The following is a 23,291-nucleotide window of genomic DNA, read 5'->3' on the forward strand; positions in this document are numbered from 1 at the left end:
GAGTGACTGTGACTTCCCAGTGTGTGGCGGCTTCACACCATGCTGCTGGGGTTTCCCAGGGTGCTGCAGCTTCATGCTGCACTGCTTGGGCAGCTGAGGCTTCCAGGGGCAGCTGCAACGTTGCACTGCACTGCAGCTGAGGGGCTTCCTGCAGCCCCAGAGCTGCAGTGCAACAAGAAGCCCCTGAGCTGCAGCAGGGCAAGCAGCCCCAGAGCCATGCAGTTCTGGGGCTGCTTGCTGCCCCACCAGGCAGGGTGCAGAGCAGCCAAAGGGGCAGAGATGGGAAGGGAGACAGCTGGGTGGGGGGAGTTGAAGAGGAGGCAGTCCATTACCTTACCGAGGCTCAGGGCTGGGAGGGACCAAGCCCAGAATGGCTTGGATTGGGGTGGGTCCTCAGCTAACAACTGGTGGAATTTGGTTAACGATGGCAACGGGGAGTACCAGGATTGCTATTGCTAAGCTATGTGCTCATGTGACATTGCACTTTACGACCACATCACTTAGTGATGGAAATTCCAGTCCCAATTACCGTTTTAAGCTGAGGACTACCTGTAGTTCACTTGCTAGAATTCTTGTAATCCCATCCCATCTATCGCAATAACTCTTGCTAAAATGAACTCTGAAAATCATCCTTGGAAAAGAATCACTTTAAATTTAGGCAGCTGTCAATGAGCATGACATTTACATTTTCTTCATTCCTGCTCTCCTGTTTAGATGATTCCTTCAGCTAGGACTTTCTTGTCAGGAGACAACCTGGAAGTGATAATGAACCCTGACAGGGATACAGCAATGTGTGAAATGTAGAAGGGTGGGTGAGCATGCCCAAGGAAGACAATAGTTTGGAGAGGCATAAGGAGCAGGTGTGAGATGGAAGAGAAGAGGAAGCAGGAGAAAAAATAACTGGCCATGTGAGGGGGTCAGAGATGAGAGAAGGCAAGGGGAGTGGCTGGCTGGGGAATTCTGGGAGTTGAAATCCACATATCTTAAAGTTTCCAAGGTTGAGAAACACTGCTCTATAATAAAAGATAATATAATCTTGAATGAAATGTATGTCACCTGTCAGAAAGCTCCAACTTGACAATATTTGCACTCTCTGTTACCTGTCTCTCATTATTGAGGATCGGGATCACCAGAATGTCTCTGCTTCTGTGGTCTCAATACAGCATATTTTACTGTACTGCAACTTACATGCCACTCTAATCCCATCTCTTCTAAAGGATCTACCACAGAGAGAAGATGAAGTATATATCTTACTTCTTCAGGCAAACATCGGGACCAATGTTACCTGCTCAAGGGCTAAATTTTGTTCTGCGGCTGTGAAAATCCACTGCCAGTTGACGTTTGGTGCTCACCAAAGCTATAGCATCCTCTGGATTGTTAATTGTGCTGTTTTGTTTCATTTATAATGTCAAAGACAAATGTATTCATTTTTATTGCATAAGTATGCCCAACCATGATCCTAAGGGAAAGCAACATTTCATTTCATTTCGTTTTGTTTTAGGACAACGCTAACAACTTTATTATTTGATTTTAGGCTTTGACCAAGTAATATATTTTAGATAGCTTCTATAGTCCTCATAGTTGGATGATGTGTTACATATTTTTTGTTATATCATTTGTCTAGTGTCTTTGTAGTTATGTTTGCCACATTGACTGCGAATTGATTGCAATAAACAATAAAACAATGACCAAGAACTGTCACTCATTCTCCCAAGATTTTGACATTATCCTATTTGTGATATAATTCACATCATAGGACATTAAGATTGAATTCTATCTAGGTTAGCTCCATGTCAGTGTCAAAGATCAGTAAAACCTTGGCAACCAGGTAAATGTGAGTCTGATTATCCAGTAAGTTTAATCAGTTATTTTTATATAACTCATAACCTAAGCCTAAATAAAAGTTAAATCAAAATGCCATTTAAAATAATGGTTGATTTTGCTTTTGTGGAATTACTTATTTAAAAATTTAAAGTATTTAAAAATTGTAACTCATCTCTCTCAAACCAAAATAAAGTAAATAAGAAATAATTAAATATTCAGAGCATGAATAGGTAAGAAATAGTGAATGTGACACAGGCAAAACACACAGCATATTGATTTACAGTGATACTTATTAAATCAAGAAACACTGACTGATTTGCAAATCTTTGGAGTCAAAATATTTGTGCATGAAGGACTATGAAACTCTAGCTATCTGGGTCAAAAGTTTATTTTTTTTAACAATGGTCAAGCCATTTTGCTTAGAGTTTTGCTTAAGAGTTAACATCTAATAATACATTAAGTTAAAGAATGTAACATATTAACTAGATTTAACTTAGGTTATTTTTAGAGCACTTTTAACAGGACTTGTAAAAATATCATTAATTTGAAGTCTTTCTCTAAATAAAGTGCAGCTATCTTCTTTGTGCCTTATCTCTTAAGAATGTTTGATAACAGTTGTCTGTGACCCTATGTCACAGCTAGCTGAGGTATGCTGTGAGTTATATGACATGGGTATATGTAATACACAAAAAAATTACAAATGTTCTCTATTGTTTGGGAATAGCAGCTTAATTTCATCAAAATGGTGTACTTAGAAACTAACTTATTAGCTGATAAGAAAACTGGTGCTTAGACAAGAACATCTGTTGAACTATGAACTATGTCAGATTATGTTGTTGTATTTATAACAACTCTGCTCTCTAATGAAAAAATGAAAAAAATAGCCTATTTCGAAGGGTTTAATCTTCACTTTCCCCTTCATGGATCACTGCCTTGTCGTGGCGAAGGGGCTTGCGTAACTCAGTGAAGCCATGAGCTATACCGTGCAGGGCCACCCAAGACGGACAGGTCATGACAGAGAGTTCTGACAAAATGTGGTCCACTGGAGAAGGAAATGGCAACCCACTCCAGTATCCTTGCCAAGAAAACCCCATGGACAATGTTAAAAGGCTAAAAGATATGACGCCGAAAGATGAGCCCCTCAGGTCGGAAGGTGTCCAATATGCTACTGGGGAAGAGCGGAGGGTAATTCCAAGTAGCTCCAGAAAGATTGAAGCGGCTGGGCCAAAGCCGAAAGGACGTTCAGCTGTGGATGTATCTGGAAGCGAAAAGAAGGTCCGATGCTGTAAAGAACAATATTGTATAGGTACCTGGAATGTAAGATCTATGAACCAAGGCAAGCTGGATGTGGTCAAACATGAGATGACAAGATTGAACATCGACATCTTGGGAATCAGTGAACTGAAATGGACGGGAATGGGTGAATTTAATTCGGGTGACCATTATATCTACTACTGTGGCCAAGAAACCCTTAGAAGAAATGGAGTTGCACTCATAGTCAATAAGAGAGTGGGAAAGGCAGTAATGGGGCACAACCTCAAAAATGACAGAATGATCTCAGTGCGTATCCAAGGCAAACCATTCAACAACACAGTCATCCAAGTCTATGCCCCAACCACTGATGCTGAAGAATCTGAAGTTGACCGCTTCTATGAAGACCTACAACACCTTCTAGAACTAGCACCAAAAAAAGATGTCCTTTTCATCATAGGGGATTGGAATGCTAAAGTAGGAAGTCAAGGAGTAATCGGAATAACAGGCAAGTTTGGCCTTGGAGTACAAAATGAAGCAGGGCAAAGGCTAATAGAGTTCTGTCAAGAGAACAAGCTAGTCATAGCAAACACTCTTTTCCAACAACACAAGAGACGACTCTACACATGGACATCACCAGATGGTCAATACCGAAACCAGATTGATTATATACTTTGCAGCCAAAGATGGAGAAGCTCTATACAGACAGCAAAAACAAGACCAGGAGCTGACTGTGGCTCAGATCATGAGCTTCTTACTGCAAAATTTAGGCTTAAATTGAAGAATGTAGGGAAAACCACTAGACCACTCAGGTATGACTTAGATCATATTCCTTGTGAGTATACAGTGAAGGTGATGAATAGATTTAGAGGATTAGATTTGGTAGACAGAGTGCCTGAAGAACTATGGACGGAGGTCCATAACATTGTACAGGAGGCAGCAACTAAAACCATCCCAAAGAAAAAGAAATGCAAGAAAGCAAAATGGCTGTCTGATGAGGCTTTACAAATAGCTGTGGAAAGAAGGAATGCGAAAAGCAAGGGTGAAAGGGAAAGATATAAGCAACTGAATGCAGATTTCCAGAGAATAGCAAGGAGAGATAAGAAGGCCTTCTTAAATGAACAATGCAAAGAAATTGAGGAAAACAATAGAATGGGGAAGACTAGAGATCTCTACAAGAAAATTGGAGATATGAAAGGAACGTTTAGTGCAAAGATGGGCATGATAAAGGACAAAAAAGGCAGGGACCTAACAGAAGCAGAAGAGATTAAGAAGAGGTGGCAAGAATACACAGAAGAACTATATAAGAAAGATCTTAATGTCCCTGATGTCCACGCTGGTGTGATCACTGACCTTGAGCCAGACATCCTAGAGAGTGAAGTCAAGTGGGCCTTAGGAAGCATTGCTAACAACAAAGCTAGTGGAGATGACAGTATTCCAGCTGAGTTATTTAAAATACTAAAAGATGATGGTGTTAAAGTGCTGCACTCAATATGCCAGCAAGTTTGGAAAACGCAACAGTGGCCAAGGGATTGGAAAAGGTCAGTTTATGTTCCAATTCCAAAGAAGGGCAATGCCAAAGAATGCTCAAACTATCGCACAATTGCACTCATTTCACATGCTAGCAAGGTTATGCTCAAAATCCTACAAGCTAGGCTTCAGCAATACATGAACCGAGAACTACCGGATGTACAAGCTGGGTTTCGAAGAGGCAGAGGAACTAGAGATCAAATCGTCAACATTCGCTGGATCATGGAGAAAGCACGAGAGTTCCAGAAAAATATCTACTTCTGCTTCATTGACTATGCAAAAGCCTTTGATTGTGTGGATCACAACAAACTGTGGCAAATTCTTAAAGAGATGGGAGTAGCAGACCACCTTACCTGTCTCCTGAGAAATCTGTATGTGGGCCAAGAAGCAACAGTTAGAACCGGTCATGGAACAACCGATTGGTTCAAAATAGGGAAAGGTGTACGACAAGGCTGTATACTGTCACCCTGCTTATTTAACCTATATGCAGAGTACATCATGAGAAATGCCAGGCTGGAAGAATCACAAGCCGGAATTAAGATTGCAGGGAGAATCATCAACAACCTCAGATATGCGGACGATACCACCCTAATGGCAGAAAGTGAAGAAGAACTAAAGAGCCTCTTGATGAGGGTGAAAGAGGAGAGTGCAAAAGCTGGCTTGAAACTCAGCATTAAAAAAACTAAGATCATGGCATCGTTGTTGTTGTTGTTGTTTAGTCGTTAAGTCGTGTCCGACTCTCCGTGACCCCATGAACCATATTGCGCCAGGCCTTCCTGTCCTAGATCATGGCATCTGGACCCATCAATTCCTGGCAAATAGAAGGGGTAGAAATGGAAGCAGTAACAGACTTCATTTATTTGGGCTCCAAGATCACCACAGACGGAGACTGCAGCCATGAAATTAAAAGACGCTTGCTCCTTGGGAGGAAAGCTATGGCAAGCCTAGATAGCATATTAAAAAGCAGAGACGTCACCTTGCCGACAAAGATCCGCATAGTCAAAGCTATGGTTTTTCCAGTAGTAATGTATGGCTGTGAGAGCTGGACCATAAAAAAAGCCGAGCGCCGAAGGGTTAGGGCAACAAAGTCTATTGAAGAATCCTTTTAGTTGATAGCTTGTATGATGGCACTCTTCTCCTTAATACTCCCTCTCATTCAACTACTTCCCTAGTCTGTTTCTTGTTCCTGTGTCAATTTTTTATCATTTGTCTTGAAGATATTGGTAATATGAACTTGACTGAAAGGTGGCTTCACTTTTATCACAACCTTGCCTATTTGGCATTCTTTTCTCCAGAAGCCCAGCGATCACTGTAGTTGTACATACCAATAAAAGAGACTGTTGCATCTATCTCCCAATGCTTTGGTTCACCCCCCCCCCTTTTTTTTTTAGTTCCTTAAGTCAGTGTTGATTCCTGGTGATTGCCTGGACTAGTCCCTGCAGTTTTCTTGGCCAGGTTTTTGGAAAGTGGTTTACCTTTGCCTGCTTCCCAGGGCTGAGAGAGAGTGTCAGGCCCAAAGTCACCCAGCTGGCTTCATGCCTGAGGCAGGACTAGAACTCACAGTCTCCTGGTTTCTAGCCATAGTAGCCTTAACCTGCACCCTGGACAGCTGTTCCTCATGAAGAGACCATGGGAATTGAAGTCTTGCACTCTTCTTATGGGTAGAGCAGTTGGAGAACGAGGGAGAGACAGCGTGCTTGCAACCGCAGCACAGCCTTTTAAAGGACACTAGGTTCGCTCAAACCCTCACTTTCTTTTCTTTTCTTTTTTATAAGAACTTTATTAAGTTATAAAAAGCATAAAGGTAAAAGCAAACAAGAACTAATAATCAAGGAGAAAAGTAGAGAACAAGAGAGTTAGAGATAGAGAAAGAATACAAAAGTGATGGAAAGTAAAGGAAAAGAAAAAATTACAAAAAGAATAACTTCCAACTTCTTATACAGCAGATGTAGATAAATCATATAATAACCTCTTACTCTAAAACTACATCTTAACATACATATTTTGTATAATCTATTAACTAATCATCAAATCCATATATCATAATTTCATTTTTTTTCTGCCTCCTGCAGAAAATCCAAAAGGGGCTTCCAATTGGCAATAAAGTTAGTCAATGTTTTTCTCTAAGCAAAGCTGTCAATTTTGCCATCTTGGCTAACTCCATCAGCTTCAACATCCATTCTTCCATTGTAGGTAATGTCAAGACTTTCCACCTTTCAGCTTATAAAAGTCTAGCTACAGTTAGCATACATAAAAACAAAGGTCCATGAGCTCTTTCCAATTGTTTATCCATCAATCCCAAAGGAAAGTCTCTGTTTTTGATTATTTTGTTGTTCAGTCGTTAAGTCGTGTCCAACTCTTTATGACCCCATGAACCATATCGTGCCAAGCCTTCCTGTCCTTCACTGCCTCCCTGAGTTTGCTCAGTTTCAGGCATATGGTTTTGACTATATATTAACCTTCAAAATATTCTGAATTAATATGTGAATTTGAGTCCAAAATTTTTTAGCTTTATTACATGTCCACCAAAGATGGTAAAAAGTCTCTTCTTGTCATTCACATTTCCAACATAAGTTTGAAACCCCTTTAAACATTTTTGATAATCTTTCCAGTGACAAATACCATCTATACATCATTTTATAGAAATTTTCCTTCAAGTTGTAACACAGTGGAAATGTTAACCCTTTCGTCCACATATTTTTCCATTGTTCCATTTGTATATTGTATCCAAACTTTAGCCCATTTTATCATACAATCTTTATCTTGTTCATCTTCTGTTTCAAATCTCAACAAAAGCTTATACATTTTAGCAATAAGATGTTCATTATTAGTACACAATTCAGTTTCAAAAACAGCTTTGTTTCCTTCAAAACCATGTCTTTTCTCAACTTTGAATCTTTCTCCAAGCTGTACATATGAAAACGAGTGCATGAATGTCCTTGTGATGTCAAATCCTCTCTTGATTTTATTTTAATTTCTCCTTGGTGAATATCAAGAATATTGCCATAAGTTAACCATTTCTTATTTTGCCAGATAAATTTAGTTATATCCTTCTGTCACTGCTTTCCTATAAAATGCTTCTTGTGGAGATAATCATAGGGGTATTTTTGGACACCATCTAGGTTTATATCTATTCCAAATTCTCAGAATGGCATGTCTAATAAAGTGATTCTTAAATCTACATTAACCTTAACTTTATCATACCATAAATAGCTGTGACACTCAAATCTCAATTCATGTTCTTCCAAATTCAATAATCTGCTATTTCTCAGCAACACCCATTCTTTCAACCAAACTAAACAAGTGGCAAACTACAATTTGAAATCAGGCAAGGCTCCTCTTTCTTTAGCATCTTGCAACACCTTATATTGAATTCACAGTTTTTTATCTTGCCAGATAAATTTAGTTATATCCTTCTGTCATTGCTTAAATGGTAAATCAGTAATCAATATTTTACATTCACTCAAAGTATATAAAGATAAAGGTGATATAATTAAAATTTAAAAACTATGAAAAATTGACTTTGCCATCATTTATTCAACAAAAAATTAACAAACATGCCATTTCCTTTTGTGGACACAGTAAGTACACCCTTGGTTCTAATACCAGGTATTGCCTCCTTTACAGAAACAACCTCAAGTAAGCATTTCTTATAGCTGTCTACCAGTCTCTAACATCAACTGGGAGGAACTTTTCCCACTGCTCTGGGCAGAATTTTTTCAGCTGTGCAATATTTGAGCGGTTTCTTGCATGCACAACCCATTTCAAATCACCCCACAGCACCCCCATGGGATTTAGATCTGAGCTTTGACTTGGCCATTCCAGAACCCTCCATTTTCCTTTCCTTTCCTTTCCTTTCCTTTCCTTTCCTTTCCTTTCCTTTCCTTTCCTTTCCTTTCCTTTCCTTTCCTTTCCTTTCCTTTCCTTTCTTCCTCTCCTCTCCTCTCTTTTTTTCTTTTCTTTTTTCTTTTCTTCCAACCATTTCTTGGCGGATTTACTGGAATGTTTATGGTAATTGTCATATTGCGAGGTCCACTTTTGGTTCCGCTTCAGTCTTCTGACAGATTGTCTCACATTATCCTCAAGCATCCTCTGATACAATGAAGAATTCATTTAAAAAATATTTTATTAGAGTTTTACAATACAATAAAAGTATAAAAATGAAAAGAAAAATAAAAAAGAAAATTAGAAAAGAATTAGGAAAGAAGTAAAAAAAAAAAAAGGATAGAATTTTGACTTCCTCCCTTCTTTCTATCAAGTAATTGCTATCTTACGCTTTCTCTTCCCTCTTTAACCTTTTGTAATCCCCAAACCTATACATCTTTAGTTCTGTCTTTTCTGCTTTCAGCAAAAAAATCCATATGAGGTTTCCACTCTTTTAAAAAGTCTTAATCATTTTTTCCCTGACCAAACTGGTCAGCTTTGCCATTTCCACAAGCTCTGTCAATTTTATAATCCAGTCCTCCATGGTGGGTATTTCATTATTCTTCCATCTTTGTGCATACAATAATTTTGCCACAGTTACCATATACAATATTAGTTTCCCATATTTCTTTTCTAGTTCAGGATCCATGAAGCCCAATAAAAATAATCCTAGTTTCATCATAATATTAATCCACAGTATATTTTACATCATTGTATGAATTTGCACACAAAATTCCTTTGCTTTTTCACAAGTCCACCATGCATGATCAGAAGTCCCCTCTTCCTTTTCACACTTCCAACACTTCCAACACTTGATATTCCTTTATATATTTTAGACAATTTAGCCCATGTCATATACCATTGGTATATCATTTTATAAATTTTTTCTCTTTAATTATGACACAATGTAAATTTAACACCAGTTTCCCACATTTTCTCCCATATATCCATAGTTATATTATAATCAAAGTTTGCAGCCCATTTCACCATACAGTCTTTAACCTGTTTATCCTGCTCAAACCTTAGAAATGATTTCTACATTTTAGCTGTTATGTGATCATCATTTGTACATAACTATTTCAAATCCGGTTTTCTTCTCAATTCCAACTGTCCTTTTTTTGTCCATATTAAACCTCTCTTTCATCTGATATAAGAAAACCATTGAAAAGAATGTCCTTCTGTCACTGTTCTGTCTTCATCTTCATTTCTTCCTTATCTTGTATTAATAATTCCTGATAAGTTAACCATCATTTTTATATAATTTGTGCAGTTTCTAATGGTAGACTCATGCACCTTGACATTGGTAGTGGTGAGAGCTACCTGTAGGTCACTGATGAAATTCTGGGGTTCTTAGACACTTCTTTCAGCATCTTGCATGCCTGGGCTGGGCAACTTGGCAGTTGTTTGAAATTTTCTCCACTTGTAGATGATCTTCCAGACAGTGGAATAATCGATCTCCAATTGTTTGACGATCTTTTTAAAGCCCTTCCCAGACTCCTAGGCATCTATAACCTTCTTTCTGAAGGCCTCAGGAAGCTCTTTCAATCTAGGTATGGTGACACCATCCCCTTCAACAAGAGAGAGCAAATCAAACTAAATGTCTGAGGTTTCAATAAGACAAGTTCCTCCCAGATGTTCTCTAACAATATTCTAATCAATTGTACCTGATCTGGTGCACCTAATTCTAATTTTAGGTATTTGAGGTAGTGATACATGTAGAAGTACACTAACTTTTTCTACATTTGAAATTTGAATTTGTGTTTATTTAAATTAGGCAATGGACTACAAAATGTAAATGATGTTTGATATTTGTTATATTATATGCCCTTTATCTATCAATATTGTTGAAAAAAAGATCAAATATCTGTATGTTGAAAAAGTAAAAAAAGTCAATGGAGTCATGTCTGCGCACACACACACACTAAAACACAAATATAATACAAATAAAAGAGAAAAATAAAGAGAGAAATAAAAGAAAATCCTGAAAAGGAAAAAAAAAGGATAAAACTACAAAATGAAAGAGAACTGGTCAGAAAACATCAGCAGCACAGGATATACATGTTTTTCTTCCAATTGAGATACCAACTGGCTAAAAACATATTTAGTCAGATTCTACAAATTCTATTTGTAACAGCTGATCCTGCAAGAGGAGGCATGCAGCATCTATCTGAAGGTGAGAATTTATTTCTATTCATGAAGAATGTTAAAGGGATAGAGAATTGGCTATCATGGAAGGGACCATGGAAGAAAAATGGGGGCAAGGGTTTCAACTTGCTTGGATCACAAGAGCAGACTGTTTCTACAATAGCAGTCCAACCTATCATGATTTTGGGGTATATCCTCTTCTCTTGCATTATGACAAAACATGGATTCCAGTACTTGAATTCTTAAGCAATAATGGCAAATTTGTGGCATACATTCCTGCTACTTTTGTACCGCTTGGAATGAAAGCAATACAAAAGCATGACTGTCTCTTCACTGAAGTAGAGGCCAATTTTTTTGGAGTGGGGGAAGAGCAGCAACATAGAAACCTGGCTAAAGAAGATAGGGAAAGTCCTGAAGTCAGAGCCTAGCTATTCTGCTACAGTCCTCTGAATGATATCGTCCCTGTTTGGCTAATGGCATGCCAAAGGAAGATAGCAGCAAAGCCAGAGAAGAAAATGCCATGCCTATAACAAGTGATACACTCACATATCAGAGCAACACCATTCAGCAGTGACTTAGATTGATGCAGTAGAAGCAGGATAGGGATTGGTAATGGGGACAGCAGATTGCCTGTTCATGTGCAAACTTGTAGAGAGTAAGGGAGATGACCTTGATGGAGATATGCAGAACCCTTCCACAACTGATCCCTTCCAATACTGTATGACCATCTCTATAATTCTCAGCCAGCCTGATCAAAGACTGTGGATTCTGAGGCAAAATGTCTTGGAGGCTATTCGGCGAAGGATGACTCCTTATCTGATAGCCTTATTATTTCTAAGACCAGAGATAGATTGGAAGTTATCTATCTTTCATATCTTTTTTCTTTTACTTTACCTCACCTTTTCTTTTCCTTTTCTTTATATTTGGTATTTCAAATTTTTTCATTTCTAACTTTTAAATATGTATCTTTAAAATCTTAATATTATAAAAGACTCCTTATCTCCAGTAAGAGCACATTTAGCACCACAAGGCTGCCATTTTGCCCAAGAGAATTGCAGGCCTCTTTTTGGTACCCCTCCCCCTCAGAGCCATAGTCTGCCAACTGCCTTCTAGAACCACCTCCCAGAGCAACCGTTGCAAATGGAACCTCAACGGAAACAATGGAAGTGACATTATGCCCTTGTGCATTACGTTCAAACTGACTAAAGGAGCAACACCATGTTATTGTCCCTGTTAGTGAAATTTTGGCTGTGCCCAATTATGGCGGCTGACTCCTGGCCATGCAGCTACGAGCAAGTGATTTATTCAGTTCCTCACCATTTGGTCCCGCCACTAACAGGTTTGCTGCTTAATTTCAGCCACAATTACCCTCTTATATTACACCACCCATGTGGAAATCAATTTTTCAGTGGTATTTCCCCAGCTGTTTACCTTGGTGAAAGATTATTCATCAGTGATGATTTGTTTGAGAGCACCATTCTTCCTCTAACCATCCCCAGCAGTCATACAAATCCACCTGCCATTGTTAGCGCTGCTGTATTTGTGCAGACATCTCATATTGTGCTAGTAGTGAATGGAAACGTCTTTATCTATCTCTACAGGACATGGAAGGCATGGGTGCAGTCAAAGGGGATTACTAGTCCAGTTACTGAACTTGCCAGCTACGACTGCTGTTTTGCTCTAGAAGATCCTGCCTGTGACAAGATCAATAAACTCGTTCTGGCATTTGACACGGGCAATTTGGCTAGCAACAGTGAAATCTTTTATTCAGAAGACGGGGCCTACACATTTGCACCTTTAAAAAGTAGGCCACTGAGGGATGGCATTCTACATGGGGTCTATGTTTTTGCTTCCTCAGCAGATATCGGAATGCTCCTCAACGATGCCAGTCATTCCAAAATTGCATACTTCACATATGGAGATGTTGAATCCATGAAAAATGGAACAGGAACACCCTTTAACTTAGACTTCCCAAAAGATCAGAGAGTTGAAAGCATACTTCCCCCTGGCATGAGAGGTTTTATCATAATATGGACCAAGGAAGCATTTATGAGCTCCTCAAATGATGGACTGACAACAGATATTGTTACTGTACTTCCCACAAACAGCTATCCTAATAACTCTCTCCCAAGAGATATTTGCTTTATAGCTGCCACCTACAATGAGATTGCGGCCCTCACCAAGTCTCAGCTTTTCTACGGAAACCTGGACATGGTCTCTAGCCAAATGGTACATCTTGGGGAAAAAAATATTTCCTTATCCCATGACTCTTGTGAAGCTATGTTATTTGAAAATACTGGAACGCTTAGCATCATCCGTCCATTTCCCAGCAATATATCTGAATATTATCATTTTCATAAATGCATCATCAACATCCAGGCTAGGCTGATGAGTGTGCAGCCACCATTGCAATCCTGTCCAATGGAGATCCTCACTGGTGATTTCCATAACAGGATGTATTATATTGATACAAAGCAGCTTCTTCATTTTAATGCCACATTTGTACCGAAGCCAGGAACTGGTGCCTATCCATATGTAACTCTGAGCAATCCACATGTGCTGGCATTCGAGGCACACATTGTGGAGGATGGCTATACCTTTGATGGAAACACTAAATACAGCTTGCAAATTCAATTACAAGAGCAACAATTAGCAAGTATGATTCAAGAAACACAGACTACATCACTCTTAAGGAAGATATCATCTGTTACTGTGGACATCTACAACAAAGGGATATTCTGCATTGACATGCATCCATTGACAGCTCTTATTGCAGTGGAGTGTCCACCTAAGAAACACATCAGAATTTTAATGACTACAACAGCTTGCAGCAAAGGTCTCTTTGAGCCAAGACTACTACAGAATTTTGTTTATTCAATTGATAAGAAACTATACGATCCCTTATTCTTTGGCAGAAAAAATTTAGAACAGGAAGATCTTAATGTGACCTATAACTATCTCTCTTGGGGATGTCCTCTTCTCTTATATTACAATAAACCGTGGCTTCCAGATATTGAACTATGGGACAATGATAAATTTCTGGAATACGTTTCTGCTGATTTTGTACTGTATGAAATCAATGGAATGCACAATTACGATTATCTCTTGACTGAAGCAGAGGCCAATTGTTTGTCAGAGGCCCAGAACTGGACCAAACTATTACAAGAGCCTGATGCAATACCAGAAATGGCATGGTCTAGATATAATTATGTGAGTTGCAAGAAGCCCAGAGGAAACAAAACTTTACCATCACTTTCTTCAAAGTACCAAGTTTTAAACAGGAATGAAAGAAATAGAATACTTTTTCCACAGTACAATGGCTTTTATGTCTTCAGAGTTATTGTTGTAGATAGCTTATATAGCTACTGTAACCTTAGCACAATTGTCAGTGTGTATGTTCACGGAGCACTCCCAAAATCTGAGGTCAATGCTGGAAAAGCACTGATTAGTTTTCTTGTTCTCATATTTGGTACAATTCTAATGGTTTATTATTTTCCTAAATTACTGCAGGAGAATGCAAGAATGAAATAAGTTTAGTCATAGCATTTCACCACCATGTAGAACAATAAATGTGGGTTTAATTATACTGACTAGGATTTTTTGTTTTGGTCACTGGCTTTGAAATAGGAATATACTGTAATTAATGGTAAGTTTATATGTATGCATGTATGTATGTGTCTTTCTCTCACTTCATCAAATTATTTTCAAGAGTATTTATTACATTAATGGTGATAGGAATAACCATCTCTCTTCAGGCCTATTGGTAATAATTGAAGATGAGAAGTTTGGGTATTTTTCTAATTCTATACAGTAAATAATTAGTAGCTTTCTGTAAACATGTAGCCATATTCCAGGCATATCTGAATTTCAAATACTTTCAACTTCATTATGGTTGGATATGAATTTCTATAGGCATATGCTTCCTCTTCCAAACGTTCATTAGGAGGGAATGGTGGCCCAACACTACAAAGGTTTATGCACACACATCTATGGTGCAGAGAAGCCGTCTGTATTAAGATCTGTGTGAACCTAAGAAGGTATCCTAATTAGGCCCCTATGTTGATCCAGCTGTTGTGGCTTGCACACACACAATCCTATTACAAAATTGGTGGTAGTTGCTAGAGCCTAATGCTTTGTGTTGCAGCATGCTAGTTTCTTTGTTAAGAGAATTAAAAAAAAAAATCAGGTAGCAAAGAGAGCCTGGTAGGTACCAAGTGGGAATAACACACTGCAATCACAAGTTTATGTTCATAACTTAGGTAAATGTTATAATTTTATTTCTACTTCCTTTTTAATGGCTGACAGTGGCATTATTTTTTTCCCCACTTTCCCCACCTCAAAACCTGAACTTATAAGTATATGTGTTTCAGGTTGGACACTGATCACTGAAATAAGTTATTCTGTACAGAAAATGTTTGAACATCCTAATACCTTCATTTCACAGAGTAAAAAAAAAAAAAAAAGTGTGGGGAGTGTAGTGAATATGATGCACATTTTATTTTATTTACAGCACATTTGTTATAAATATAATACATTTCTTGAAAAGCTTAACTTTCTTTAAAAAAACAGATCAACTGAATTGCTCTAGTTACATAATAAAGTGAATGAACTTAAATGACAAAACATTTCTTTGTTTGAAACAGTGCATTTTGTACTGAGATGAATGAGAAAATATTCAAACTGCTTTCAAAATTGTAGAATATTAAGTGGACTTATATACGCAATTGCAATGAGAATTGCTTATCAGTATATGAGGAAAGTCTCAAATTCACCTTTTTAAAAAGTGAAAATGAAAAAAAGAAGAATTGGACTGGAAAAAAATTGGATCCTACTAACTTCACAGAAACAACATGATATAATTATCAATCTATGGCTTAACCAAAAAAAGCCAACAAGGAACTTTTTCCTAAATTGCCATCTAATACAGCCACAAATATTAACACATGCTGTAAATTTTTTCTCAGCAGTAAAGGTGTCCAAGGATTTCCCAGTTTTGTTATGAAGAGTCTTAAAAGTTATGTGGTTATTTCCATTTAACTTATGAAACATTTTTAAAAAGAAAGAAACTGGAATCCAATATGCCTGGTATTCAGAAACAGAAATAGGCATGTAATCATATTATGTGAGAGTTTTATCTACAACTTTTTAACAGGTTATATGCCAAGGTTGCAGTTTCAAAGAAATAACAGTACTTTTTTGTTTTGTTTTTAAAACAAACCATAAGTCAAATACCGTTGATAATAATGAGGGCTGGCACTGAATTCTGTTGACTTGTTTCAAATAAAGTAACCTGATTTGAAAGCTTAGCAAATATTCGTGGGGTTCCAAGATTATACACTCCAGTATGAACAAAGCAGGCCTTTAACTGCAGGCTAGATATTTCGTGAGCTTTTAGCTGAAGCTTGTATTGTGTTTGCCCAAGCCAAGTAAATGAACCATGGGTTTCAAGGGCTTCTGGACTGGAAAAGAGAAAGCAGAGAAGTCACATTTTCTTTCTGCTTATACCGCAGGTGTAAACAATGTATTATTGGTCCTCATGACAACATTTCTGGATGTTAACTGAGAATTTTCTGTAAAACATTTCCACTGAGTAGAAAACCATAAACTGAAAAATTCTAGGAAAACTATTACTGGTAGTCCTTGGCTTATGACCATTTGTTCAGCAACCGTTCGAAGTTATGACAGTGCTGAATGGACTTGCGACCCATGTCTGAAGTTACACCATTGCAGCACCCCCCTCAGTCATGTGATCAAAAGTTGGGTGCTTGGCAGCCTGCCCACACTTAGAACTGCACGGGCACTTTAACTACCCCCACCTGCCTATCTCCCCCCCTTTTGGCCATCCTGCACCCTATCTTGTGGGGCAGCAAGCAGGCCCAGAACCATGCAAGACAGGGTGCAGGGCAGCCAAAAGGGGCAGAGATGGGGGGGAATAGGCAGGTGGGGGGAATTGGAGGCAGTCCCTTACCTGGGGCTCAAGGCTGGGAGGGACCAAGCCTGGAATAGCTTGGACTGGGGTGGGTCCTCAGCGAACTACCCGCAATTCTTGGTTAATGATGGCAACCAGGACTGCTGGGATTGCAATCACTAAGCAATGTGGTCACATGACATCTCGCTTTACGACCACATCGCTTAGTGACATAAATTCCGGTCCTAATTGTGGTTGTAAGTCGAGGACTACCTGTACCATTGCATGAAAAGACTTAAGCATCCCAGGTCAAATTGTATGTGAACAGAAGCTGACACAAGTGTGAATGCATACTTCCTCTTAATGTGCAGTTTCTTACAGAATTAAAATATGAAAACAGTAAATGTGACAGAGAAGGTATTGAAGTCAAAGAGAGATTGAATATTTCAGTAAGACAACAATTAGAAACTTACTGCCAAATTGACCATGAAGTTATTTCAGAAAAGGAAGAGGAATGGCTTCAGAAAAGGAAGAGGAATGGCTTTGAAATGGCCTTCACAATCCCCAGAAAGAGAGACTGAATATTTCAGTAAGACAACAATTAGAAACTTACTGCCAAATTGACCATGAAGTGATTTCAGAAAAGAGGAATGGCTTTGAAATGGCCTTCACAATCCCCAGATTTGAACACCGAAAATTGGCAGAGAACTGTGCACACAAGAAGACCTAAGAAGATTTCTAAACTAGAAGTATTTTGCAAGGAACAGTGGTAAAACATTTCAAAAACAAGAATAGAAATATTCTTAGCTGGCTACAGGAAATGACTGGAACTGGTTATTTTTGCTGAAGGTAGTGTTACAAAGTATCAGGTGAGAGGGCATCCAAACTTCTGCACCAGCCATATCCATTGTTTTCTTACTTTGAATGTGTAAACAGCTGCATATAAAAGTTAAGTATGCATTCAAACTTGCAAGAAGATGTGTTTAGTTTTGTCCCATATATAGGCTCTGTTGTCAGCTTCTGTTCACTTAGAAATTCGTTGAAACATAAAATTTGACCAGGGTGCCTAAAGTTTGTATGCAGCTATATATTGTTAATGCTTGTTTCCTCCAAGGAAATTCCCCACCCATTCTATTCTAACCATCCTGAATAGTAGCTTATGCTGAAATACACTAACTGGGCCAAGACTGTTAGGAATCGAAGCTGACTAGAGATTGAGCCCAGGCTTCTCCAGTTTAAATCCAACATACTATCCATTACTGTACTGAAAATAGGTATTACTCAATTGCTTCCTTGTAAACTGGAGGCATCATCAGCAATTCTCAGTGTTTATTTAAAACTAGCAATCCAATCTTGAGCACACCAGATTAATGGTATTCCAGTAAGGGTTTGGGCTAATAGCTTAAGGCTGACATCCTGCAGATTTATTTATTATTTATTAAATTTCTCACCCACCCATCTCCCCCTGATGGGGGAACACTGGGCGACTCACAACAAACATTAAAAACATAAATATGTATAAATACATAAAACATCAGTTAAAAGCATTACTAAAAAAGGGGAAGGAGAGTCCAAGAAGATGACAAATCTGAGGCTGAAGACAGGAGGCGTCTATGGGGCTAGCCATCCCCATGCTTGAGGTATTCCCTCCCCACCCCAGGCCAAGCGGCAGAACCAGGTCTTCAAAGCCCTACAGAAGGCCAGGAGTGAGGGGGCCAATCGCACCTCCGGGGTCAGAATGTTCCAAAGAGTGGGGGCTATCGTAGAGAAGGCCCGCCTTCTGGACCCTGCTAATCGAAGTTCTTTTACTGAGGGGGTTCAAAGCATGCCCTCTCTGTGTGATTGGAAGGGACAGGTTGAAGTCATAGGGGAGAGGCGGTCCCTTAGGTAACCTGGTCCTATGCCATGTAGGGCTTTAAAGGTGATAACCAACACCTTGAATTGGACCCAGAAGCAAACTGGTACCCAATGCAGCTCGTGGAGCAGTGGCGTTACATGGGCCCTCCTTGGGGCTCCAAAAATAGCCTGCGCGGCTGCATTCTGAACCAGCTGTTGCTTCCGGATACTCTTCAAGGGCAGCCCCATGTAGAGTGCATTGCAGTAGTCTATCTGGGAGATAAGAAGGGCATGAGTGACTGTTTGAAGGGCATCCTGATCCAGGAAAGGGCATAACTGATGCACAACCCAAAGTTGTGCAAAGGCCCTCCTTGCCACGGCTGCACAGATTTAGGTGTATCAGTCAATAAGTCTTAGTTCTAACTAAACATGCACCATGTGATACTCCACCAGTCTGAAACTTGTAGCAACATTAAATCAAATACAAATTAGAAATATGCTTTGGTAAGCTCTGCCATTTAAATTTCTTAGAAACAGAGAGAAAATAATACTCCAATAAATCTTCTCCAGGAATCTAATTTGATGAATCTTCTCCAAGTATAAATGGCTTATAGACTTAAAAAATTACCTTCTTGTTTTATGTCGCAGATCAATTATCACATCAACATCAGCTTCAGAACAATTTGAAAGTAGAAGAGTAACTGGAACTATACAAAGGCTGCAAAGAAAAGTTGTATCAATCGCAACTGGATCAACTGATCAGCTAAATCAACTGCAGAGCACAACCACCCCTTTTTAAAAAACAGTGAAAAATGCTAGCTTTAAACAGGGTACATAGCTGCAGTCAAACACCAAACTGAAATGGACCATTCTGGGGGAAAAACTATGTTTTACTTGGGGGATGAATGGAAGGACACTTTGTTTGACAGGTTTCTATCAGAATTCCAATCTGAAATATAAACCAAACACCAATTTGCACATCTCTTTTAAACAAGACACTATGTGTTAGATCTAGATACGTTCATCCATAAAGGGAAGGGCTTCTTACATTCATAAAAGGAATTGCGATTCACTAAGCATTTTCTATTGGAAAAAAGGATAGGGTGGCATTTTTCGTTCACTCTGCTTAAAGCACCTAGCATAATTTACCATTCTGCCCCAGAAGGCCTCTCTTGAGCAGCTTCCCAGAAGGCACAGGACTACAGCAGCAAGGAAGGATCTGCAGCACATATTTCTAATTGAAGAAAAATTTCCCCCAAATGTAACTTTGGATTCAATCCACTGACTGCAAGCCTCTCAAGAAGTAAAGTACTTCTATCTTATATTTATACAAAGACTTGTGTCAATTACTGTTTGAGCTGTACCTGGGAAGTATTTCTTAAGGTGAGGATAGGGAACAGAACAGCTAGAGCGATGAATTCTTAAAAATTAGGATTTCAAAGTAACTCCAGAAAGTATCATGAAGGTTAGCTGAAAGTTATTTTAGGTCTTTTGAAAGACTTGCAGACCATAAGTTTAATGCAACAGCCCAGGAAATTGATTGTGGATTTTCTTGTTAAGTGTTCTATGTTGTTTCAGAAAGGAATCAAGCTAGGGCCAGTACTTGAAATAGCATTCAAACCCTCCAGAGAAGGAACTTCTTCTTCATCCTTACCAACTCATCAGCACAGATGTACTTCTTTAGCAATAGTCCCCAAGCAAACCACTCCCTAAGCAAATTATTTGTTCACATTCAATGGAGAAAAGAGGTCTCACTGTTAGACTTATATAAATAATACTGTATGTTCTGCAGTGAAATGTTATGTCATACTATCATAATTCATGCCTTATTCGTAATTCTGAAAAGGAAGGAAAACGGCTATAAGGTGATGCTGGTTATAGTCTAGAGTAAAAAGAAGAAATATTCAAACCTTTTCTGATTAAAGGAGTGATTAAATGTTTCAGGATAATGAAGGCTAGTTTTAATAAGGTTGGAAAACTGATCCAGAGATGGCTTGGTTGGTACGGTTGTACTTTCTGGGCGAAAAAGATTTGAGAGACCTATTTCTGATGATTCCTGTAACATAAAAAGTATTCAGAAAATATTATTTAGGTTCAAGAAATACTTAGAATTCTACATATGACAGAAGGAGATTATATCATATAAATGAGAGAAAAAGTCAGTCAGTGGGTTCTACTTATGAATCAAGTGCAGCAGATAAAAAAAATACAAAAATGTGTAAGACTGTATCTGTGTGGTCATATATCTGATGACACAACTTCAGAGTACTGGTGAAAATTCACATAATTAAATGACTGCCTCTATAATGTGCAAAACACTTTAAATTCAAATCATTTTGGAAGTGTCTGAAGGACAAAAGAGCTCAGTTTCAAATACAACATTCTTTTAAGCATGAAATATTTTCAGTATGATTGAAACAGCCTGTTTCTAATATGAAATAGCTGCTTTCAACTCAAAATGAAGTGCTTTATAAATTCAAAATGGTTTAAATTTAAAATTCTGCACACTCCCCTAAAAATATCCACCTGCAATTATTTGATTTCTATTTTATACATTATCTTATTTATTTCTAGACCTTCAGTACAGTTAATAGTACTAAAAAAAAAATCATATAAATATTTGTGGACTAGACTTCATTTCATCAGGTTGGAGAAAGGTTAACCTCCACTGGCAAATATTCAGTTATATGCAGACGTTTAAATATTCCTGGTCAGTGCATATGATTCACTAACCTGGCACAATCTCTACATTGTACAAAATTAAACACAATTATCTTTCTGCAAATATCTATGCGTACTTATTATCGATATCACTGTAGGAAGAGTACTGTGTTAGTCTATGGTAGCCAAATCAGTATCATCTTTTCCAACTAATACATTTTATTAAAAAGCATAAGCTTTTGTGAGCTGCAGCTCACTTCATCAGATGCACAGAGCAGCTCAACTGATGTAGGATTTAAATTGGGGTGACATGGGGGAGGCAAGGGAAGGGCTAGGGTTAGGATTAGGGTTGGTAATGCATATGCAGTTACACGTGAGAAAGATTTCAAGTATCTTAGCAATTAACAATGATAAAATGTTAAAAACCCATGATGTTTGTTTAGACAGCACTGGCTGCCAAAGTGTAATAGAACCAGCTCCATGTTTAGTGGTTGACATAGTGTTTTTTATTTCAAATGCTCCATACTTTTTTATCCAAACATGTCTTGTATGGTTGTGGCTAAAGAGTTGGATTTTTTAAAATCAGTCCAAACCAGAACATTCCAAGGTTATCAAGGATTTCTTCTGCATGATTTTAAAAATTGATGTCTGTGATGAAGTCAGAAAAAACGTTACCCTCTGACATTGTTCCCATACAGATCACTGTCGCATAAGCAATTCTGTATTATGGACATATGGATAACTACTCCACTGTCAGCTAAAGCTTTTAGCAGGACATTTGCAGTGATCTGTGGGTTCTGTTTAGCAGATCTAATTTTTAGGCAGTTCTAAGGGAGATTTTTCTTAGTCTTCAAGCTAATATAAATCAGGAAAAGAGGTTGGGTAAGACAAGATTCGCAATATACCTTCAAATCAACCAAAAAATTGAATGGATTTGGAATGGTCTTCACAGTCCCCACACTTGAATATTATTGAAAATCTGAGGATAGATTTCAAACATGCAGTCTGCCAACAAGACTTAAGAATATTCTGAACTTGAAGAGGAGGTAAAAATTCCAATAAAAACAGGAAGATTTTTAGCTGACCACAAAAAATGTTTGGAAGTGGTTATTTCTGCCAAAGGTGGTGTTACAAAATATTGATTGAAAGGATATCAAAACTTCTACACCAGCCATATTTATGTTTTTTTCTTATTTTGTATCTGTAAACAACAGCAAATAAATAATAAGTATGCATTCAAAGTTGCAGAAAGAGGTTGTCTTTAATTTTGTACCATGCAGAGTTTGTGTCAACTTAGGGTTTCAGAGAAACCAATAATTTGATCAGTTAAAGCATTTTTCATTTTTTTTCTGTCTCTTCTATACTTATGATTATATCAAACTGTAATTTGGGATAACCTTTCATATAGTTCAGTTTAGCCTCTACTCCATAAAGTGTTGTTATTATAGTGCAAGTGCAAATAATTCATACATCCCATTTTTTGCCAATCTCATATGAAACTATTTCCACATGAAGACTAAACATTTTAAAAATAATGCTAATGCGTTTCAAAGTAGTGGGTAACAGATTGAAAAACCAAATTTATTAACAAGGTAATTATTCAAAAGCAAGGAATTCACATATATTGAACAAGCCCTCATGTTATGATGGAAAACACTGAAATTTGCCCAGCACCCTGCCCCATGATTATATAAGGCCTCATTCTTTCTTAACCTACAAGTAACCAGTAAGGGAAATGGACCATGAACAGTATATACAAATGTATTTTCCCCAGAATTTCAGTACCTGTTCTAAGTCATCCCAATCAGAATTCCCAAGTATTTTTTTAAAGCCCTGCGAAACATAAAAAACAAAAATAGATTACAGCAAGAAGCATCACTGTGTAGAATATAGTCTTATGAAATAGTGAAGATAGTGGTGGAACATTTCAAAAACAAAGTGCATTTTCTTAAACTTGACTCAGAATTTGGTGTCTGTAATTGAAAGAAGCAATATATGTACTCCAAACACAAGAGATAAGCCTCGATCACTCTTAAGCATATTCCATTTTTATGTGTTCCTCCAGAATTGTTGAAACCTATTTCACAACGGTGGGCCCCTGCACTTGCAACTCTCTTTATCCATAAAGATAAGAGCATAAAGATTAGGGCTTGCAATCATTATCCCCTTTCACAAAAGGGGGAACAAAACTCACATGCCATTTAGACCAATC

At 38.1% G+C, this 23,291-nt stretch overlaps 2 protein-coding genes across 4 annotated transcripts in view; one reads left to right on the top strand and one right to left on the bottom strand.

The window, feature by feature from the left end:
* Window positions 1-9,380: 9,380 nt before the first annotated feature.
* CATSPERD (catsper channel auxiliary subunit delta) lies at window positions 9,381-14,205 on the top strand. Its single transcript, XM_025173936.2, has one exon. It carries the CDS (start codon window positions 11,893-11,895, stop codon window positions 14,203-14,205), a length of 2,313 nt encoding a protein of 770 aa, XP_025029704.1. The 5' UTR covers window positions 9,381-11,892.
* TRAPPC8 (trafficking protein particle complex subunit 8) overlaps window positions 13,943-23,291 on the bottom strand; it is a 77,886-nt gene continuing 68,537 nt past the window's right edge. The window contains exons 28-31 of one of the 3 annotated variants that reach the window (XM_025173937.2): window positions 22,865-22,912; window positions 20,329-20,474; window positions 19,047-19,136; window positions 13,943-16,133 (exon numbers count right to left, since the gene is read on the bottom strand). In XM_025173937.2, the coding sequence (XP_025029705.1) occupies window positions 15,899-16,133; window positions 19,047-19,136; window positions 20,329-20,474; window positions 22,865-22,912 (519 nt within the window). In that variant the 3' untranslated portion in view covers window positions 13,943-15,898. The remainder of the gene's footprint in view (window positions 16,134-19,046; window positions 19,137-20,328; window positions 20,475-22,864; window positions 22,913-23,291) is intronic. The other 2 variants (XM_007439427.4, XM_007439428.4) reach the window with 2 other exon arrangements.

This window comes from Python bivittatus, unplaced genomic scaffold, assembly GCF_059951505.1.
Source record: "Python bivittatus isolate LINGU-HERP-01145 unplaced genomic scaffold, Pbiv_v1 ctg000840_np1212, whole genome shotgun sequence".
Classification (NCBI taxonomy): domain Eukaryota; kingdom Metazoa; phylum Chordata; class Lepidosauria; order Squamata; family Pythonidae; genus Python; species Python bivittatus.